This window comes from Mauremys mutica, chromosome 2, assembly GCF_020497125.1.
Source record: "Mauremys mutica isolate MM-2020 ecotype Southern chromosome 2, ASM2049712v1, whole genome shotgun sequence".
NCBI classification, from domain to species: domain Eukaryota; kingdom Metazoa; phylum Chordata; order Testudines; family Geoemydidae; genus Mauremys; species Mauremys mutica.
Genome location: NC_059073.1, coordinates 92,134,368 through 92,154,163, shown reverse-complemented (window position 1 = coordinate 92,154,163; position 19,796 = coordinate 92,134,368). Strand labels below are relative to the sequence as shown.

Below are 19,796 nucleotides of genomic sequence, written 5' to 3'. Positions count from 1 at the left end.
TTATATTGTTATATAGTCTATTTAATCCATGCATAATTTAAATTTTAAAAAGAGATTATTCCAAAGCCAGCCTCCTAATCCAAATACCTCTCAAACTCTGTGTGGACGTTTTGCTCCAGAACTGAAATTTGTTGCAAGCCTCTGTCCGAATGAAAACTTCAGATATACCTGAACTTTGGAGATGTTTGTGTCCAGATAGAACCCCTGAGGCTGATAGCCCAAGTCTGTCAAAAACGTAGAAAAATGCTTTTGATTAGATCTTTTTGAGAGATTTCTTTTCAGCTTCAGTTGTGTTTTCCTCTTTAGCTTTTCTCAAAAATGCTGATGCAGAATGTGTAAGCATAATGGGACAAGGCTTCTCAAATATTGGATGATAAAAGTAGTGTCAGGAAGCAGATCTCTTCCCAAGCATCCCACACACCAATAATTATTATGTAAAGGAACAGCAACACAACAGTAAATTTTTTCAGCAGAAGCACAGACAGTGCCATTTCAGTCACATCCGGGGCCCCTGAAGACCTGTTCTTTTGGGGTCCCCCATTTACTTATTCTCCTGCAAGACATATAAACAATTTGTTGTTTAGTGTTTTATTGCACAATGCCCAATGACATCTATACAATTTAGACTGAAATTTAGAGTCCCTATAGTCCTATTGCTTACAAGAAGTAAACAAAAAGGAACCTTCTTGTCACCTATTAAGTATCTCCCTGAGTGCAACTTAAGTAGGGAAAATGTATAAATATAGGCCAGCAAGACAGCTCCAGAAAGTTCTGGTGAGGCCAGAGAATGTCAAGCAGGGGTTTCTTCATGTGGCAATCTACAGTAAAGTTGGCTCGTTTACTCCTGAGGTCGGGGTCCCCAACGCGGTACCCGCCGGGGTGTCTAAGTGCACCCATGTACTGGCTGGCGGACGAGCATCCACCGAAATGCTGCCGACAAAAGATGCGTCATCCAGAGGCGTCACTGCTTGTTGGCGGCATTTCGGCATTTCAGCGGCGACACCTATTGACATTGCTGCTTGTCAGCAGAATTTTGGCGGATGTTTGTCTGCCGCCACGATCCTCCGTGACTCGTCGTCTGGCGCCTGCCAGACAAAAAAGGTTGGGTACCACTGCCTTAGGTAGTTTGGTATAGAAAGTGTGAATGTTCATGTCATGCTCTCCCTGCATGGTTCCCTGGAACAGCAGGTTTCACAGCTTATGTGAGCTGATCCTGAACATGTGGTGCATCTGGAAGCAAAATATTCCAATGAGGGAAACTAAGAATTCATTGGTATGGAAATGGTCAGCTATACCTACTACTCCCTACAGCCTTTTGCACATTTTCTAATGTGTAGTCTCTGTTCTCCTTGTAAGTGAATATTAAGTCAAGATTTTTGAAGAATCTGAAAACACTGGATTGTTCCTCAAGACGGATTTCAGATAGTCCTGTCTTAGCAAAGGTTTCAGTAACTTATAACACACTGGCATTCTGCAGAAAACACCTCCCAAAACCTCTTACAGTTGATCTGCATTGAAGAAAGATATTTTTAGCAGCTGTCTTTGAAAATGGGGCCTCTCACTGGACTGAATTCCCTAGAAGTCATCAATAAGTATAGAATTGTTTGCAACGAGGTAATGCAGGTGGGTTTTAGAAATAGATTTGCTGAACAGTTACCCAAACTTCTTCGGCGATGAGCTCAGTCTTTTACATGCATATAACATTGCCACATAAATCATGGCATCATGAAGTTTGTGAAGAATGTATTTTCCATCCTTTTATGATAAAGGATTTGATCCTGTAAGGTGCTGAGCATTCTGCCACTGTTGCATCAAGCACTTAAGCTTGAATCAAGCACATGATGGGGGTAGTTACATTGGCTTTAGAATTGAAATTAAGCAGGTTTGTAAGAGCTTTGCTGAGTCAAGATCAGAGTGCTCCGCACTTTGTAGGGTCAAGCCAGTAGTGGGCAAAAATGTGTAGGATGATGATCAGAAAAAGTTTAATAATTTTTTTTCTTCTTTTCTGTCTTCTTGTTACAGATCTTACTTAGATATGTATAAAGTGATAATATTTAGTTACCTCTTCTGGTTTGTGCTTACTATCATCTTCATCACGGGAACTACAAGAATCAGCATATTTTGTATGGGTTACTTGGTGGCCTGTTTCTATTTCCTGCTCTTTGGTGGTGATTTATTATTGAAACCTATCAGAAGCATTCTGCGTTATTGGGACTGGCTGATTGCATACAATGTCTTTGTGATTACAATGAAAAACATACTGTCGGTAAGTGGCTGCATCTATAGTTTCAGTGCTGAACGCTTTTGTGGTTTAGCTGCAAAAGTGTGCAGTCATTAAGCAGTCATAAAACGTTCCTTTCAGCATCACAAAATTGTACTAATGCTTGCAAGAGTCTTCTGAGATTCATTCAGAAACTGAAAATGTAGTATCCAAAATTACTATGTGCCTATTTTGCTCAGTCCAACTGTCGGAAAGTTCACAAGGTAAGAAGCAATTCTCAAAGAGCCAAATCCTGAATTCTTTACATGGGAAGGCTCTCCTTTGAAGTCTGTAGAAGCTTTGTGTGAGTAAGAAGTCTGTAAGGACTACAAGGTTAGGTTTACAATGAATAGAGTGTTTGTGTCATTATCAGGGCCGGTGCAAGGATGATTCGTGCCCTAGGCAAAACTTCCACCTTGTGCCCCCCCACGCCCATGCCCCAGTCCCCCCACCCCCTCCCGCGGTAGCTCCCACCCTCCACCCTGAGGCGCCTCCCCCGCCCCAGCTCACCCCTGCTCCGCGCATGAGCACCCCGAGCACCAATCAGCTTAGGCACCGCAAGCCTGGGAGGTGGGAGAAGTGAAGTGGCCACGGCGTGCTCGGGGAGGAGGCAGGGCAGGGGTGAGCTAGGGCAGGGAGTTCCCCTGTGTGCCACCCCCCCACCCCTTACTTGCTGCAGGCGGCGCTCCCCTGCCCCAGCTCCCTCCGCCTAAATGCCGGTGGCGACCAGGGCGGCCGAAGATCTGGCCGCCGTGGTTGCTGCCAAAGAAAATGGCACCCCTCAAATGCCAGCGCGCTGTCACCTAAATGGTTGCACTGGCACTGGTCGTTATGGTATTTAATTATAATTGGCATTTTGGAGCCATTGGGCAGTCGTCATGCCAAGTGTTGTGGTTTCTGACACTGAGAATATGGGAGCCTGATGCAAGAGATGGCAAACCAGCTTCTAGTTTCCTTTAATTCTGGTCTAAGTTTCGATTGAAAATTTCAATATTTAATTCTTTAAGGCTTTATTTAAATATTAAGGTTCTTTTTAAGAATGTTAAACCATTAGTTAGAGAACACTTCTATGATGCCTTTGATAGGCTGAGAAAAGCCAATAATTTAAAATGTTATAAAAGATCACTTTAAATGTATTTTTGGCGATTGTAGCTTACCTTTGAACATTTTTAATGCTTGACTGAGAAAAAAACAGGCATTTTTCATTTTAAATATATATAAATCAGCATGTTGAAACAAGACTGATTTGTTGGTCACCTGATTTTACAAATACTCTAAAGTGCTAACATATGTGCTTAATTTTATGCAGGTGCATTCAATGGGATTACAGATGTGTAATGTTAAGTATGTTCATAAATGCTTGCAGAATCAAGTGACCAATCTATAGCAGTTGTTTAAACTGTCAGCTTGTGTCACACTGCAAATGTATCATGCCCTATCCAAAAAAAGCAAACGGAGTTTAAAAAAAAAAATACCAACCCCAAACCCCACACTACAAAAGGCAGAAATAGTTTTTATTTTTTAAATGGTATATCTCAGTGACAAAGAAATATATTCTTTATTTAGTCTCTTTCATTTTATTTATAATGTAGATGTGTAACTGTTAGCAGTCACATCTTTATGTAACTGAGGCCACGTCTATACTTACCCGCCGGGTCGACGCGGCGAGTTCGACTTCTCGGAGTTCGAACTATCGCGTCTGATCTAGACGCGATAGTTCGAACTCCGGAAGCGCCGCGGTCGACTCCGGTACTCCACCGCGGCAGGAGGAGTTGCCGGAGTCGACCTTGGAGCCGCGGAGTTCGCTTCCGCGGCGTCTGGACGGTAAGTCATTCGAACTAGGGTAGTTCGAATTCAGCTACGTTATTCACATAGCTGAATTCGCGTACCCTAGTTCGAACCAGGGGCTGTGTGTAGACCAGGGCTGAGACAGATATTGCAACCCCATGCAATACCTTTGGGGACTATTGTATTAAATCTATGAATGGTTTATGTATGATTGTGTTCTGTTCCATGAAGGAGGGTTACCACAGCTCCTCCAAGCACTAAAAACAATGGTAGGTGATAACGGTGAATCACTGAGTCTAAATAACTTTACAGAAGTACCACCCCCTGGAGTGGTTTGCATATGCAGGTTCAAGCTGGGTTTCCAGAGACCAACAGACAAAGAAAGGGCTTTTAAAGTACCTTCTGATCCAGCAAACGGATGAGGCCTTCTGTCCCAGGGGAGCCCCAACACTTGTGGAAAGGCTGAAAAGACTTTGGTCCACTAAGGCCCCCTAAGACTGATTGGTGACTCCTGGTATGTTTAGCATGTGGAGTGGAGCACAGAGAGGGACATACAGATGCAGCCATCCTGGAACTGTGACAGTAACATAAACAGATGTGCTAACATTCTTGTTTCTGATCTTTATATATCAGTCTCTTCATTTGCTTTTCAGATAGGAGCATGTGGCTACATTGAGTCATTAATTCGAAACAGTTGCTGGTTGATTCAAGCATTTAGCCTGGCTTGTACAGTTAAAGGATACCATCAACGTAAGTGCAGTTAGATTTTTTTCAATGTTTTTCTATAAATAAAGGTTAACTCCATTTAGGCTCCTTTCAAAATTTCAGATAAATGTATTTTTCCCTTTACTGATTTGATATCTTGATAACAAATTATATAATGCGAACTAAATTAGGTATGGTCTAGGAGATAAATAGACTAACATGGTCAAATACTGCATAAAACTGAGTGCTATTTGCTGTATATACAGTGATAACCATTTTTTTTAAATCAGTATTTGGCAAAAGGTAACACATACTGATATCTTAACGTATCACAGATTTACCTGTAATGTCTGTGCCTAGTGGTTTGCAAATGTTGATTTTTTTTTTAATGGTTTCTACTGTAAAACAGTAGAACATAGAATTCTGTGAAATTTTAATGGCTAAACCTGTGTCTTGCCTAGGAATTCTGCTGCAAAGCTGTTGTTTTCTCTTTCAAATTTTTTTTGTTTGTTTTTTCTAATCTAAATAGGAAAAGGATATCCAAAGGCAGTTCACCAAATAAAATTACATACAGTGCAGCCCTGATTATGCACAAGTTTTGAGTGGCAACAGAAACCTCTCTGGGGCTTGCAAAAATCAAGATGGTTCATGCAGTAAGCTTTGAAACTTCAACTTGGAGCATGGACTTCAAAACCTAATAGGCTGCCTTCTCTGAGTTCAGAGCAAGCCAGCTCTGATGCACAGACTGCACTCCCCATCCTCTAACTCCAGAGTACTGTCCAGCTTTCCCAAGGCCAGTTAACTTTGCAGGTGGAATTTATACTCTGGGTCTACAAAACCTAGGTTTAGTTCTGTGATATCCAAAAAATAACTCCCTATATAAAAAAAATAAAATACAGCATACATCAGATGGAATTGTACATTTCAGTTATCTTCAGAAAAATAATTTACAGGCCCAAAAAGGCTTTTCAGAACATTGGCTTATTTCCATTGGGCAGAATGGAGATGTGCTCTCATATTTAAGAAGATGATAATCCTTGTTTTGGTTATTTCTGGTTTTGTTTTTGTTTTGTTTTAATATAAGCTAAAGAAACTGGAGACTGTAAACTGCCTAGCGGTGAGGCAGGAATTATTTGGGACAGTATATGCTTTGCTTTCCTGCTGCTGCAAAGAAGAGTCTTCATGAGCTACTACTTCCTACATGTGGTTGCTGATATAAAAGCTTCACAGATCCTGGCATCAAGGTAACATTCAGTGTAATAACGGAAACTGATTAAACCCAAATCCTTCATTATTAGGTATGTTTTTTATTATTCATATTGAGTATTCCTAATAAAGTGTCTGACAGACCCAAGCTCCAGACACTTTGACATAAGTTTGACTATTCCACAATCGATACCAAATAAAAATTGCAAACACATTTCTTCCTCTAAAGGGGAATTCTGGCTGGCTGCTCAGATTGGCTACCCATGAAGGAAAAGCCAGCAAAAGGCCTCTGAATCAGATGCTGTAGGACTCTCTGCTTTCTGCACTTGGATGAATTTTACTGAATGTGCCCAAGGCTGCTTGTGCTTCATTTTGTAGCTGTCTCTTTGACCCTTTCCCTTTCTCATACAACTCAGCCAAACCAAGATATAGTCATGCATTGTATGTTTAGAGTAAAGCTAGCTCAAACCAAAATCTTGGATAATAACATCCCGCCATGCTGGAAATGTTTAAATGGAGAGTGAAAAGACGGTCTAGTGCATAGGGAGATATTGTCAGTTCACACTGTATAGCCTTGGGCAGGTCACTTAATCTACCTAATGCTTTAATTCCTCAGCTGTAAACATGAGGATAATACTTTCCTACATCACAGGGGTGTCACTGGGATAAAATCTATAAATAATTGCGAGGCACTGAGATATTACCCTGATGAGGGCCATATACATTGCTAGATAGAGCTGAACTTCAGAGCTGGGCCCTTGCATCACTAAAATCTGCGATCTAAACATTCTTGAACTTTGGGGAAAGTTTAGTTTTGTCTCAGACTACTTAAGTAGTTTACAAAGTAAGATTCTCTCTGTGTTTTACTTGTCATAAAGGGAATGTAGAAGCATAATAGTGTTACATTTTCTCCCTATTTCTTCTGTAGAGGTGCTGAACTTTTCCAGGCCACAATTGTCAAGGCAGTAAAGGCAAGAATTGAAGAAGAGAAAAAATCAATGGATCAATTGAAGAGACAGTATGGATTATTATTTATTATATTTATTTCACTGGTTACTTCTACTCTACAGCATATTAACCCTTTTCTGGGAGCCCGGAGTGATATTTCTTTTGCATTCTTCTAGTCTTCTAAAGCAACCTTTCCTACTTCTCTGCATATTATTGCGCACAACCAAACAAGTGCTTATATGTTGGTTTGGTTTTTTTGAAATACAATTTCTTGATCATAGAAATTATATTCTGTAAATTGAGAACCTTCACGTATTCCACTATTCTGTGGCTGCAGAATCTATCCTTTGCTACACAATTAGACCAAAGGATCTACATTTTCATTTTAAAATAAAATTGTCTTTCTATAACTAATGGTTGTGCAAATAACCTTTAAAATGTGGACAAAATGTAAACCAATGCAATATTGACTTCCTTAGTCTGTAGAAAGCCTGAAAATATACTATAAATAGCCCTTTACTGTAAATAACAACAGAAAGTGTGAACCTCCCCACTAGTTTCAAGGTGGGGTTTTTTACCTTTGAAATATAAGGATGATAAGTGAAATTCCAAAATTGTTAACTGTTTCATTGCTTATCATTTTAGCAACGTGGCAGCATGGTCTGTCTCTTTAGGGGACTATGTCGGTTAATATAATTGGTTTTGTTTTTCCATTTGAGAATACTAATAACTTGGAGAGCTAGATTAGCCAAATCCTGCTGGAGGCACAGGTTACCAAGTGGGACCTTGAGATACAGGAAACAGAATAAAAAACAAAAACTTCAGTAGCAGTGGGGTTAGTCAGCAAAGCTGTGGTTCTGAGCTGGCTAGTGAATGGCAAAAACCACACTGACTTCAATAGGATCAGGATTTCACCTCTTGTTTCTTTATTCATAATGACCTTTCTTGTGTGTAGGTTCTTTTGTATAGTTTGTGCTTCTTTTGCCCAGGATGAGAATCTGTTTTATCTTGATTGAAAATATTTTCTTTTACTCTGACTGCTCTGGAGATCCCTTTCCTGTATAAAGCCAACCCAGCCACTCAGCTTCTATCACATCTTGCTAATGTTCTTGCCTCATTTCCCAATCTGTCTTCAGTGCCTCCCTAAGTGCTAAATGTCCTATCTATCTGGTACTGACATGCCTAAACATCCAGTTACCCTTCACCTGGCCCACTACCAACAGTTAAGTCCACACCTGCCCAACTGAAGTCATTACAAAGCTTTCCTCCGTGGCCATTCTCCTCATGTAAATCTTTTCCTTGGTGTATAAGTGTTGTGGATGGTGCTGCTGTGCATTTGGGTGAATTTCACCCTAACTGTATAAAACAATATGCCTGTGCGGGAAGTCATCGTTGTTTTAATTCTTCATTGACATGTTTGAGGTCAAGGTGATCATGTTACTTAGAAACACAAACAAACAAAAATCCAATGTACTGTATTCAAAAAATCATTGTTTTGGGTTTGCAGTAAATCTGACTTCAACAAAAACAAAGCCAAAGAGTGCTTCGTTTGATTTTATTCAATAATACAAATCAATAGAATATAGAGAGCTGCCTACACAGTGGGAAATAAAAAACAACTGTACTGGTTTGATTGACTTAGAGAAATTCTAGCAGTAATTGAACACAAGGAAAAAAGAGAAATCTGATCATCCATTGGACTATAGTACAAATATATAACTGAATATGTACTATACTGTAGTTAGAGACCTAGAATATAATTTGTTTCTAACGAATAGTCAGATCCATCAACAGAAAATTATGTTGACACTTTTTAGTTACTAGAATTTTTTACCCTGATGATTCTAAACAAGTTGTTCAAAAAATGGTTTGTTTATTGCAAAAATTGGGTACTTAAGGGTCTGATCCAAAACTCTATTGAAGTGAATCAAAAAACTCCGCTTGACATCAGTGGCCTTTGGATCAGTCTCTTACTGAGCACCAGACTGTGGAGATGGCTCCTCAGGCTCAAAGGAAGGAGGGCATAAGAAATCTCCAACCCCCAGTCCCTGCACCCCATGCTACATTTGAACAAAACTGAAGTCCCAAAGGAGTTAGGGCCATAGCCACGAGTGCATAGGAGGAAAGGGTGTAATACCATGCACAGTCCTGCTGAGTTGTGGGAGTCTTCAGGAGAAATTCCGCATGAGGCAGCTTTCCTCCCAGAGCTCCTTCTACAGCAGTAATGCCCCCAATGCAGGACTGCGCCTGAATTTTTTTTAAACATGGAGTAAAATGGCCATTTGCTTGAACTAAGGAAAATGTGAGTATCTATGTTCTATGTTCTGACTTACTGTTCCACATTTTCCCCCTGAAATAAGTTGAGCACTTAGAGCGAATCAGCTAGGGCAGCCATGTGACACAAGGCACTCCCAGTCTCCAGGCTGAGTGCTCTGTCTGCACAGCACTCTCACACCCTGCCAGCCTCTGGAGTGAGACACTGGGCCTTGGATTCAATTCTGGTCTATCTCACAGGGCCATGTAGAGCTCATCTCCAGGGCTCCTTAACTGCTTTTTAAATGGGAGATTAATGTGTGTGTGTGCAGGATGGATATCTTATTTGCAAATGGCAGAGTCATTTGAGAATCTATTAAAATCCCATCCAGAATTTCCTGTGTGTGTGTATGTATACATATAAGAAATATATATTTAAAAGTCATGTTTCTCTGTGGGTCCAAAGGGGTGAAGGACTGAATATGATATCCCATTTGCTAGGATGGACCGCATCAAAGCCAGGCAACAAAAATACAAAAAGGGTAAAGAAAGAATGCTGAGCATGACCCAAGAATCAACAGAAGGGCAAGAAATTCAAAAGGCTTCTGAAGAAGATGACGAAGGTACCTCTAGCATGTTTCCATGCCATAAATGAAGTTGGAAGTTGGAGCTCAGTGCTAGGAACTCAGTAGGCTTAACATTCTCATTCTCTCTCTCTCTCTCGGAAGGTACCTCTAGCATGTTTCCATGCCATAAATGTATCAGAAGTTAGAGCTCAGTGCTAGGAACTCAGTAGGCTTAACATTCCAGAGAGAGAGAGAGAGAGAGAGAGATACTGATGTGGTGGGCATTATTAGTGTAATACCATTTTAAAGCTTGATTCATCCAGATAAATATCTGGCTTTTGTACTTCCATTTTGAGAAAATGATTTGCTTTCAGGTAAACAGATATACCTTTGGTTAAATTTGTGCCTTTTTATCAAGGAACTGAATAACAGACATTTATTTGAGCAACAGCTGTATTTATAAAAAAATTTAGTGTTTCAAAAAGAGAAAGATTTACGATTTTTCAAGCAACCTTTTCTTGGCTGCTATGAATTTTTTGAAACCGTTGAAATACACAAACAACTTTTATTGTTTGAACCACTATAGATTAAAATATCATGCAATGCCATTGTTTCCAATCATACCTAACTGGGGTTGAATTTTGGATCAAAAAGTTATTGGCATTTGAAATGTGCTTTTACAGCTTTGTTTTTTATGAATGCATTTTATTTTTCAGAGTATTAACAAATAATGGATTATTTTTTCAGAAATTAACTTCATCGATGATTAATAGAAACTGTTTCCAAATCATGTTTATAGCATTTACAAGCAAGTTTTATGCCTATAGACAATAAAATTTTAACAAATGAACTATCACTGGACATCTATATAGACCTTTTTTTGTTTATTTTCCATTCATTTTATGGAAAATCAGTGAAATCCAGCAATGCATTTGTGTATTTGTGTGTGTGTGTGTGTGTGTGTATAAACTATAAACTTTTTATTGTACTTGGAGTGGAATACAATTTTTTTTATTTACTGTGTAAGATAAATCATTAGCATTCAGGGCTACCTCTTAAAACATGAATATTATTCATACTGCGTATATTTAATAGAGCTGAATTCTGATGTGCTTATGCAGTTTAGATCTATTACAAAAAATAAGTGATTAAACAAAGTGTAAAAATGTGTTTCTCATTTTGTAAAATTAATATTTGGCCATATTTTATTTTAGGAGAAGCAGACAAAGAGAAAACCAAGGGCAAAAAAAAGCTGTGGTGGCGGCCTTGGGTTGATCATGCTTCCAGTAGGTTTTCTCAATCATCTTACAAATACATGGATTTACCCCTTATATCCTTGACCAGAATGAAGGCATTCCCACAACTTGTTTGTTTTATGCATGGTTTTATGATTGTGACTTGATAGAGTTCTTGATTGTATAAACCAGTGATTTCAACTTTAACCTCAAGGGGCCAAATAAGCAATGTTCTGTATTTGCACATAACGCGGATGTAGGTATTTCTGACCATTTGCAATGATATCAAGTCAAAGAAAAACATGAACCAAAAGAATCTACCTCACACACAAAGAAGGGGGAGCCTCCAAAAAGATGATAAAATGGTTTTAAATTTGAGCGTGGAAGTTTTGCCAATACTGATTAATCGTATGCGTTCGGGGCCGGAGCTTAGTCCTTACTAGTTTTATTTTTCAAAGATAGATGGTTCACCAATTGTCATCTCATGCACAGACCACCATGGCCTTCACTGAGAATGGGATCAAGTCAGGTGCACGGGAAATATTCTTCTATAAAAATCACACTAATCAGTTATGTCAATGAGAAGTTAGCCTAAATAAGTATGGTAGGATGGGTCCCTCAGTAACCAATGAGATCCTTGATTTGGTGTGATGTTTTCAAAAGTGTTGAGACTTTGCCTAACTCTGTTTCCACTTAAGTCAATTGGAGATTTACTGTTGGCTCCAGTGAGGGTAAAGTTAGGCTAAAGGCTCTAGAAAATCCCACCTTGTATAAATAGAAAGTATTTAAATGTGAAGCCTAGAAATGTATTCATGCTTCTGAAATAGGAACTGATGGTGCCCATGAAGCTCTTCTTCCAAAATCTCTGACTTCGTTGGTGAGACTTCAGAGAGCCATTCTCACAAAAGGTTTAAATTATTAATGCTGGCGAGAAGTTCTGGTCTTTTCAACTTCTTCCTCATGTCAAATCTTTCCATAGATCCCTCTCCGCCAAAAAAATTATCCTCATTACTTCATTGCAGTTGGCACAAAATTGCCCCTACCCTGTGCAGCTGATATTCTCTCAGTGGTGCTCATTTTTACTAAACTGGGGACAGGAAATAAAAGTTTTTTTTCTGGGAAAACTTTAGGAGACATCTCTTCAGAATGTAGCGATTCCCCTATTTAAATATTATTTTTTAAAATAGCAGAACTGCTTAATATATACTGTTGTATTTAAATACTCCCTGACCCAAAGCCCACTGAAACTAATGGAAAGATTCTCATTAACTTCAATGGTGTTGTGATTCAGACCATTGTGAAGCCAATTTTCAGTGGTGTGCACCTCATCAGCACATCTACATCCCAGATTTAGACAACTAGATGAGTATCTGAACATGCAAAAAAAAAATTTATTTACTGCCTAAGTGAGAATTAACATCCCATTAAGGTTCCCACATTTGCAGATTGAACTCAAATTGTTATCAAACTTGTTTGGCCAAATTCTGCTTTCATTTTCACTTGGATAAACATGGAGTTCTCTATTAACTCCAGTTTTCACCATTATTTTAGGATTTACACAGGTTTCATTGAGAGCAGAATTCGGTTCAATATTATCTATAATACAACATGTATGTAATACGTAATGTAATTCCTTTACAGACCTAAAACTCAGTACAACTAGCCTGATAATACATGGACAGTTCTACCGTAATTTACACCCTTTATAAATCAGAAGAGAACAGGATATGCACTTAATTACCTAAACTCATATGTCCAATTACTAGATCTTAGCTCACAGAAGTCATCTATTGCATGATAGTCAGTATCGGCTATTTAACAAGTATATGGTACTGATCAGAGTGCAAAGTTAAACTGAAACATTTGAAACATTTATGAATTATCACTTTCAGTCTTGCACCTCAAGAGTTGCTTGTTTTTCCCTTCCAGACATATTTTTATGCTCTTTGTGTCCGCTTCTGAATTTTTGTGTATGTGTGTTCTTGCCGACAGTATTTTATAGTATATTACATGCCTTTTTCTGTCAAGTCACAAGTAAACTGTGCCTATGTCTTTCTGTTTCTAAAGAGTATAATATTGCTTTGGAGAGACCTATCCTTTTTCAAAAGCTTGCTTCTTGTCATTTCAGTTTCATTTAAAATAACAATAACAAAATAAACAAAGCTACAATTAGCAACTGTTTTCTTACAATTTTAAACGACAATATTTTTTGAAGGAATTGGATATGGTCTGTCTTAATCCTCATACTGGTTTTGTAGTAAACAGAAGAACTGCCCAAATAAGGCCTTGATTTCAGCAATTTCTGATTCATTTCACCCTCATTATATCATGTTCTTAGGGAACAACATGAATTTTGGTGTTAAACAGTGAGCATTATTTATTGCAATAATGCAGAAACCTATGGAAAGCATCATGTAGCCTGAGCCTACAGACACTGCCTGCCCTGCCATGCAGACTCACTACCATGTCCATTCAAATAAAGGGGACTACACAGAGTAGAAAGCACAATAGTACTTACTGTAGTAAGTGTTTTGCAGGATCAGGGCCACAATTTGGACATTAATATAGACTGAAAGGAAGGGCCACCATTTGTGAATACTTGTTAGGGTAATAATTGGAGATATACCAATCTCCTAGAACTGGAAGGGACCTTGAAAGGACATCAAGTCTAGCCCCCTGCCTTCACTAGCAGGACTGAGTACTGATTTTGCCCCAGATCCCTAAGTGGCCCCCTCAAGGATTGAACTCACAACCCTGGATTTAGCAGGCCAATGCTCAAACCACTGAGCTATCCCTCCCCCTATTTCTATACCCACTTTCCATAAAAGGCTAAAGAGATTTCCTTTTTAGTAGAAGCAGCTTTAGACTAACAGACGTTTTGCAGCATGAGCTTTCGTGGGTGAATACCCACTTCTTCGGATGCAAGTAGTGGAAATTTCCAGGGGCAGGTTTACATATGCAAGCAAGAAGCAAGCTAGAGATAACGAGGTTAGTTCAATCAGGGAGGATGAGGCCCTGTTCTGGCAGTTGAGTGAAAACCAAGGGAGGAGAAACTGGTTCTATAGTTGGCAAGCCATTCACAGTCTTTGTTTAATCCTGAGCTGATGGTGTCAAATTTGCAGATGAACTGGAGCTCAGCAGTTTCTCTTTGAAGTCTGGTCCTGAAGTTTTTTTGCTGCAGGATGGCCACCTTAAGATCTGCTATTGTGTGGCCAGGGAGGTTGAAGTGTTCTCCTACAGGTTTTTGTATATTGCCATTCCTAATGTCTGATTTGTGTCCATTTATCCTTTTCCTTAGAGACTGTCCAGTTTGGCCGATGTACATAGCAGAGGGGCATTGCTGGCATATGATGGCATATATTACATTGGTGGACGTGCAGGTGAATGAACCGGTGATGGTGTAGCTGATCTGGTTAGGTCCTGTGATGGTGTCGCTGGTGTAGATATGTGGGCAGAGTTGGCATCGAGGTTTGTTGCATGGATTGGTTCCTGAGTTAGAGTTACTATGGTGCGGTGTGCAGTTACTGGTGAGAATATGCTTCAGGTTGGCAGGTTGTTTGTGGGCGAGGACTGGCCTGCCACCCAAGGCCTGTGAAAGTGTGGGATCATTGTCCAGAATGGGTTGTAGATCCCTGATGATGCGCTGGAGGGGTTTTAGCTGGGGACTGTATGTGATGGCCAGTGGAGTCCTGTTGGTTTCTTTCTTGGGTTTGTCTTGCAGTAGGAGGCTTCTGGGTACATGTCTGGCTCTGTTGATCTGTTCCTTTTTAGTGTTTTGGTTTGTGGTCGTAGGTGTGTTTACTTCTGTTCAGGAGCCTGTGCTACTGGAGTTCAGTGTTTTATGCCAGTTCTGATGCTTGCTAATTGGACCATGTTTCCTTTTCATTCCATTTATACAGTTATGGACTCAGATACCTTCTGATCTCACACTGACAATGGGATGGGAAACATCTGTGAGATTTTCCTCATTGAGATGTCTTCCAAATTGTTCCAATGAGGGAAGCAGGGCTTCTCCAGTCCCTGTGGAACAGGCCCCTGAGCCCTAAAAGGATCAGCAGGTGCCACAGCCATCTGCATTAGAGGTCCCTTGCTTCTCTGTTGGCTGTGTATCCCCATCCTTAGCAGTTCTGCTCTAATGGAGTGATGCAGACAGCTCCTAGCTGTCCCGATAGCTCCCAAATGGGGATTCCCAATATGGGTGAGGAGGAGAAATTAGTACAGTTCCCACTCCTCCAGCCCTACTCCTCCCTTGACCTGCCCCTTCCTCCCTTGCAAATCCCCACATCTGTGCAGAGTTCTCCGTGACGCATGGAAAAAAGAGGAATGTTGCCACAAAATCCCCTCCCTCAATGGGAAGAAGGGAGGGGATCTGTGAGTGGATTCTTGGGGTACAAATCTGGCCATTAATTATTTTACTTATTAAATGTTTTAATAATGCCTTTAGGCAGTTAATGTGCTCTCTGTTCCATCCTAAGGTGTATCTGCCAGAGTGTGGTGGTGGTGGTGTTCAGTCATACTTTCTTTTTCAATTAAAACATTCCTTATTAGCTGTTAGAGGAATGTTTTGTTACATTACAGCCTCTTCAGAAATATTTGAGTGCACAGCTGTGAGAGAGAAGGTACATGAGTGTTTGTACAATACCGCAGCACAATGGGGCTCCAGACTTCAGGGGGTCTGTAGTTGCTACTATATGACAGATCATGCCAAGCAATGTGTTAACCCCTAAGTATCACACAGACTGTGGATCTCATCCTGCTGGCCTGTCTGCGGGGACAACTTTGGTTATCAGCCATTGGAATTTTTCCTGAAAAACAGCTCCAGGTTAGGGGCCTTAAATTCTGAACATCTCTGTAAGCTTTCATTGTTAACATCTCTTCCGGGGACATTCTTAGAGGCCTGTGTGAAATATTTTTACTTGTTTCAACATTTTTGTATTATTCAATATTTGTGATCCTAATTCTGCAATCAGATCCATTCAGGTGGACTCTTTATCCCACAGTCCCATTGATGTAAATGGAGATCTGCACAGCCCCAGAGGTCCACCTGCGCAGACATGACTGCCTCTGTTTTTAATGGCAATTTATACCATGTCTGTGTTTGGATAGAGAATTGGCATCTCAGGTTTAAGATTTAATATGATTTATTAGTGTCCATCTGAGCAGAAAAGAGACATACAGACTGCCAGGTATGATTGAGGAGGGTTGAAGCTACTTTTATTTTTCTAGAGGTTTATAATGAGGGTTAAATGTACACTTTTTATATAAATATATATTGATCCATATGTCTTGGATGACTATGTGATATATAGTCTAAGTAACTATTCCTTTAAAATCTTTCCGTTTACATGCAGGTATTACTTTACCATTCTTCACTGCCAAACGTAATACCGTGACTTTGTTTTTTCTCTTGCTCATCATCTTATTTTTCATTTCTTTTGTTTCCCTTGTTCATGTTAGGCCTGTTACCTTATTACATACCAAAATAATGCTTCTGTTCAAGGATATAAGGCCCCGTTCATTCACGCTGCATCTTTAATGTATGGAGGTTTCAGAACCTTTCTGAATCCATGGGCAAAAACCTCATTTGTGATCATGTTTAATAATATTAAAGTGATTCATTTTAAACAAGCCAAGGTTTTCCATTACCTCATCAAAGCTTAAAAGTTCGAAGAAAATAACTCAGACATCCCATTATGTAGTTTTAAAGGATGCCTCAGCATTTAAAAAAGCAGTTCTGTACTCTTTGTCCAGTTGTACAATTTATGTAAAATCATTCATTTATCTGATGAGATTATTTTACTCTCTAGCAAATGAAAGCAACCATCAATCCTTGATATATTTAGGTTTAATTATGTATCAAGTTCCTGACAAATAATTTAACGTAATAACTTGGTCTACTTCAAGCTTTTTCTTTACATTTTGCCAGCCCTGTTCCTCTCTGTGGTGACATTTTCTTAGCTTATTCTGTCCTAAAGTACCACATACTCTAACACCAAATAATCTGTTTGACACTGACTCCTGTTCATCTCTTGTTTCATCTCCATTTCTCCTGCTTTGGAGTCCGTTAATGACTGGCTGGTTATTTATACATCTTTGGCTCAGCTCAGACTAGAGCTCCTTTTTTACAAGAAATAAGCAAATATTTTGTTTTATTTAGTGGTCAGAAGTGGAGATTATTATTTATTTGAGACGGATAGTGAAGAAGAAGAGGAGGATGAAAAAAAAGATGATGATGAACCTCGGAGGAGATCTGCATTCCAGGTATTTTACAGTAATGTGCTTGTCAGTTGAAGTTCTTACTGAGAGAGCTTGAGTTAAGATAAAAGCATCTCATATCATACTCTCATACATTAAAGTTGACCGTAATTGTTAATATTATGTGGTGCCAGATGTTTAGCTTTTAAACAAAACCTAAATTTGATGTCTCAAATACTTGACATTGTCCGTTGTTTTTCATATTGTTAAAACATTACTGTTCAAGACTGAAATCATTGCTTTCTAAGACTAGAGGATCCTACCTTTACCTAGGAGCTGTGACCATATAAGGCTCTTGATCCATGCACGCATCTCCAGTTGTGCACATGAGAACTGAAGGTGGAATATGGCTCTTAATACTATACATTTTTGCCAGAGAGTTGGGTTGAGGCAGAAAAGTATGTTAGCTTGTGAGTAGCTTTTTAACTGATTGGTCAGCTTTCCACGTTCCATACAACTTCCATCACTGTGTGTGTGTGTGTGTAGCTTTAGTACAATACTAACATTTAACTTGCTGTCTGTTATAGACCCTACTAAATATTTACTTTTAACTACTCTATTTGCCTTTACTATAAATTGCCTCTAACAATCATCTGTTATGGGATTATAATGATATCTTTATCAGCTTGACCATTCACTAAGGTTTACATTTATTGGATTTAGAGATAATGTTTTATATAAGCATTTTATTTATTAGGGTAAATACAAAAGCTCAATAATTATCTAACTGAAAGTTTATGGCAAATAACACATTTGTTTTCAATTAATGTAAATCCTTTAATAACAATTATATAATTACAATAATACAGAAGATAACTTTTTATTAATACTTTTCCTTTTTTCTACTAATTGCTCTTCCTTTGTCCTTCTTTGTAGAGAGCTATTGGGAAATTTGCTTCAGCCATTTTAGCCTTGCCAAAGTCTGTCATTAAACTGCCCAAAACTATTCTTCAGTATTTAATCAGAGCAGCAAAGGTATTTGCCATTTCACTAGTGTGCAGTATGTGCCCTCATTACATAATATTCTGGCATAATGTACCCAACTGCCTTTGTCTGCATTTTTCCTCTTGTATGAACCATCTGAGGAGCTGTGAGAGTCCAAATGTCATCATTTGAACTATCTGAAGTGTGCAAACTACAATAAGTTGTCTGTCTTATTTTAACTATGACCTCAGAGAGAAAATGCAGATGCAAATTTTGGTTTTCTTTTGCTATTACTGCCTAAGGTGTTGTAAGAGGGTCACATCAAGTTGCATGCATCTTTAGACAGTATGGTAATCTCTCTCAGAAAGCTGGTAAGACCTTTAAAGTAAACTAACAAAATACACATTCTGTCCCAAACTCGTCCTAGGACTTTATTTTCCTGGTCTAGATCATCACAAATCTGATCTGTGCATCCTTAGCATTTTCTTTCGTCTTCCTCAAATAAATTTAGCATATTCCAGCCTTTTATAGTGCTTGTGGTAATGCACTCCATATACACAACATGATACTGCTTTAGAGTAAGCACAAAATGCATTATTGATTAACCACACCAGACCGTAAGCCTATACATTCTTGCTTGTCAAGTGTTGCCCAATACTAAAATTCTAAAGAAAGATATGTATTTTCCCTGGCAGAAGTTGAAATACCCTGTCATTTAACATAACTAGAGTTATAGTCAGTTTATTAATTTCATTTATTTTCTTCATTCTTCCTTTCCCCCATTATCTCAGTCTGTTCCATCATCTCTATGTTCTCCTCTATTTACAGTATGATTACAAGCTGTTCAATAGTAGATTTTGACAGTGCCTCACCTATAGTATCCAATGTGGTATGTTAGGTCAAGTCATTATTAAAATTGGATAAACATACCTCTAGATCACCCTCCCTTAACAAACACTCCTTAAAAAGCAAAGAGGATTCCATGCCTCCTGTGCCAAGATATTTTTCACATGGCATTTGCATTGGACAAAGCAGCCTAGTAAAAATAAAATAGCTGACCTTAAGAGACTAGGAAGGAGACCAGCTTTCCTACTGTACCAGATCATTTCCCTCTCACAATTATTGAGCACACGTTAACAAATCAGAACCAGTCTGAACATTTCCTTTTCTGTAAATTCAGTGAAAAGACAATTTTGTGAAAGTTCTTAAGATTGTGTTTGGAATGCCTCAGAGTGATTTCTGTTCATAAAATAGCAAAAACAAATAAACAAAAGGAACCATTCACAATGTTATCTCCTGAAATGGACAATTCCAGCTTTCCTGAGACACAGGTTTGCTCGTGTTGTTGTGTGCATGCTTGTATTAGTTTGCTTTATTTTCCCCTCATGCATGAAATCATGTGCTCCTTGCTTAACAACTTCTGTTGACTAGAAAAGAAGGATGCCAATTGCAAATGATTTTCATTTTTGAATGAAAAACATAAAAAAACAAAAACACTTCTTTTGTCTCAAATTGCTATGAAATAGTATTTAATGCCTTTAGCTCCTGTTTCATGTTATGCTGTGCTGGAAAAAAATTAGAATATTATTGCTTTTTTCAGTAACCTTCCCCCACACCCTCAGCAGAGCAATCCAAACTACTACTACATGGTAATAA

At 38.9% G+C, this 19,796-nt stretch overlaps 1 protein-coding gene across 1 annotated transcript in view; it reads left to right on the top strand.

Annotated features, from left to right (window-relative positions):
• Positions 1-19,796, top strand: part of PIEZO2 (piezo type mechanosensitive ion channel component 2) — a 457,344-nt gene that overhangs the window by 382,705 nt on the left and 54,843 nt on the right. Inside the window, exons 28-34 of the mRNA XM_045007801.1 lie at positions 2,023-2,266; positions 4,702-4,798; positions 5,838-5,997; positions 6,888-6,977; positions 9,662-9,783; positions 10,941-11,012; positions 17,119-17,222. Coding sequence (XP_044863736.1) covers positions 2,023-2,266; positions 4,702-4,798; positions 5,838-5,997; positions 6,888-6,977; positions 9,662-9,783; positions 10,941-11,012; positions 17,119-17,222 — 889 coding nt within the window. The remainder of the gene's footprint in view (positions 1-2,022; positions 2,267-4,701; positions 4,799-5,837; positions 5,998-6,887; positions 6,978-9,661; positions 9,784-10,940; positions 11,013-17,118; positions 17,223-19,796) is intronic.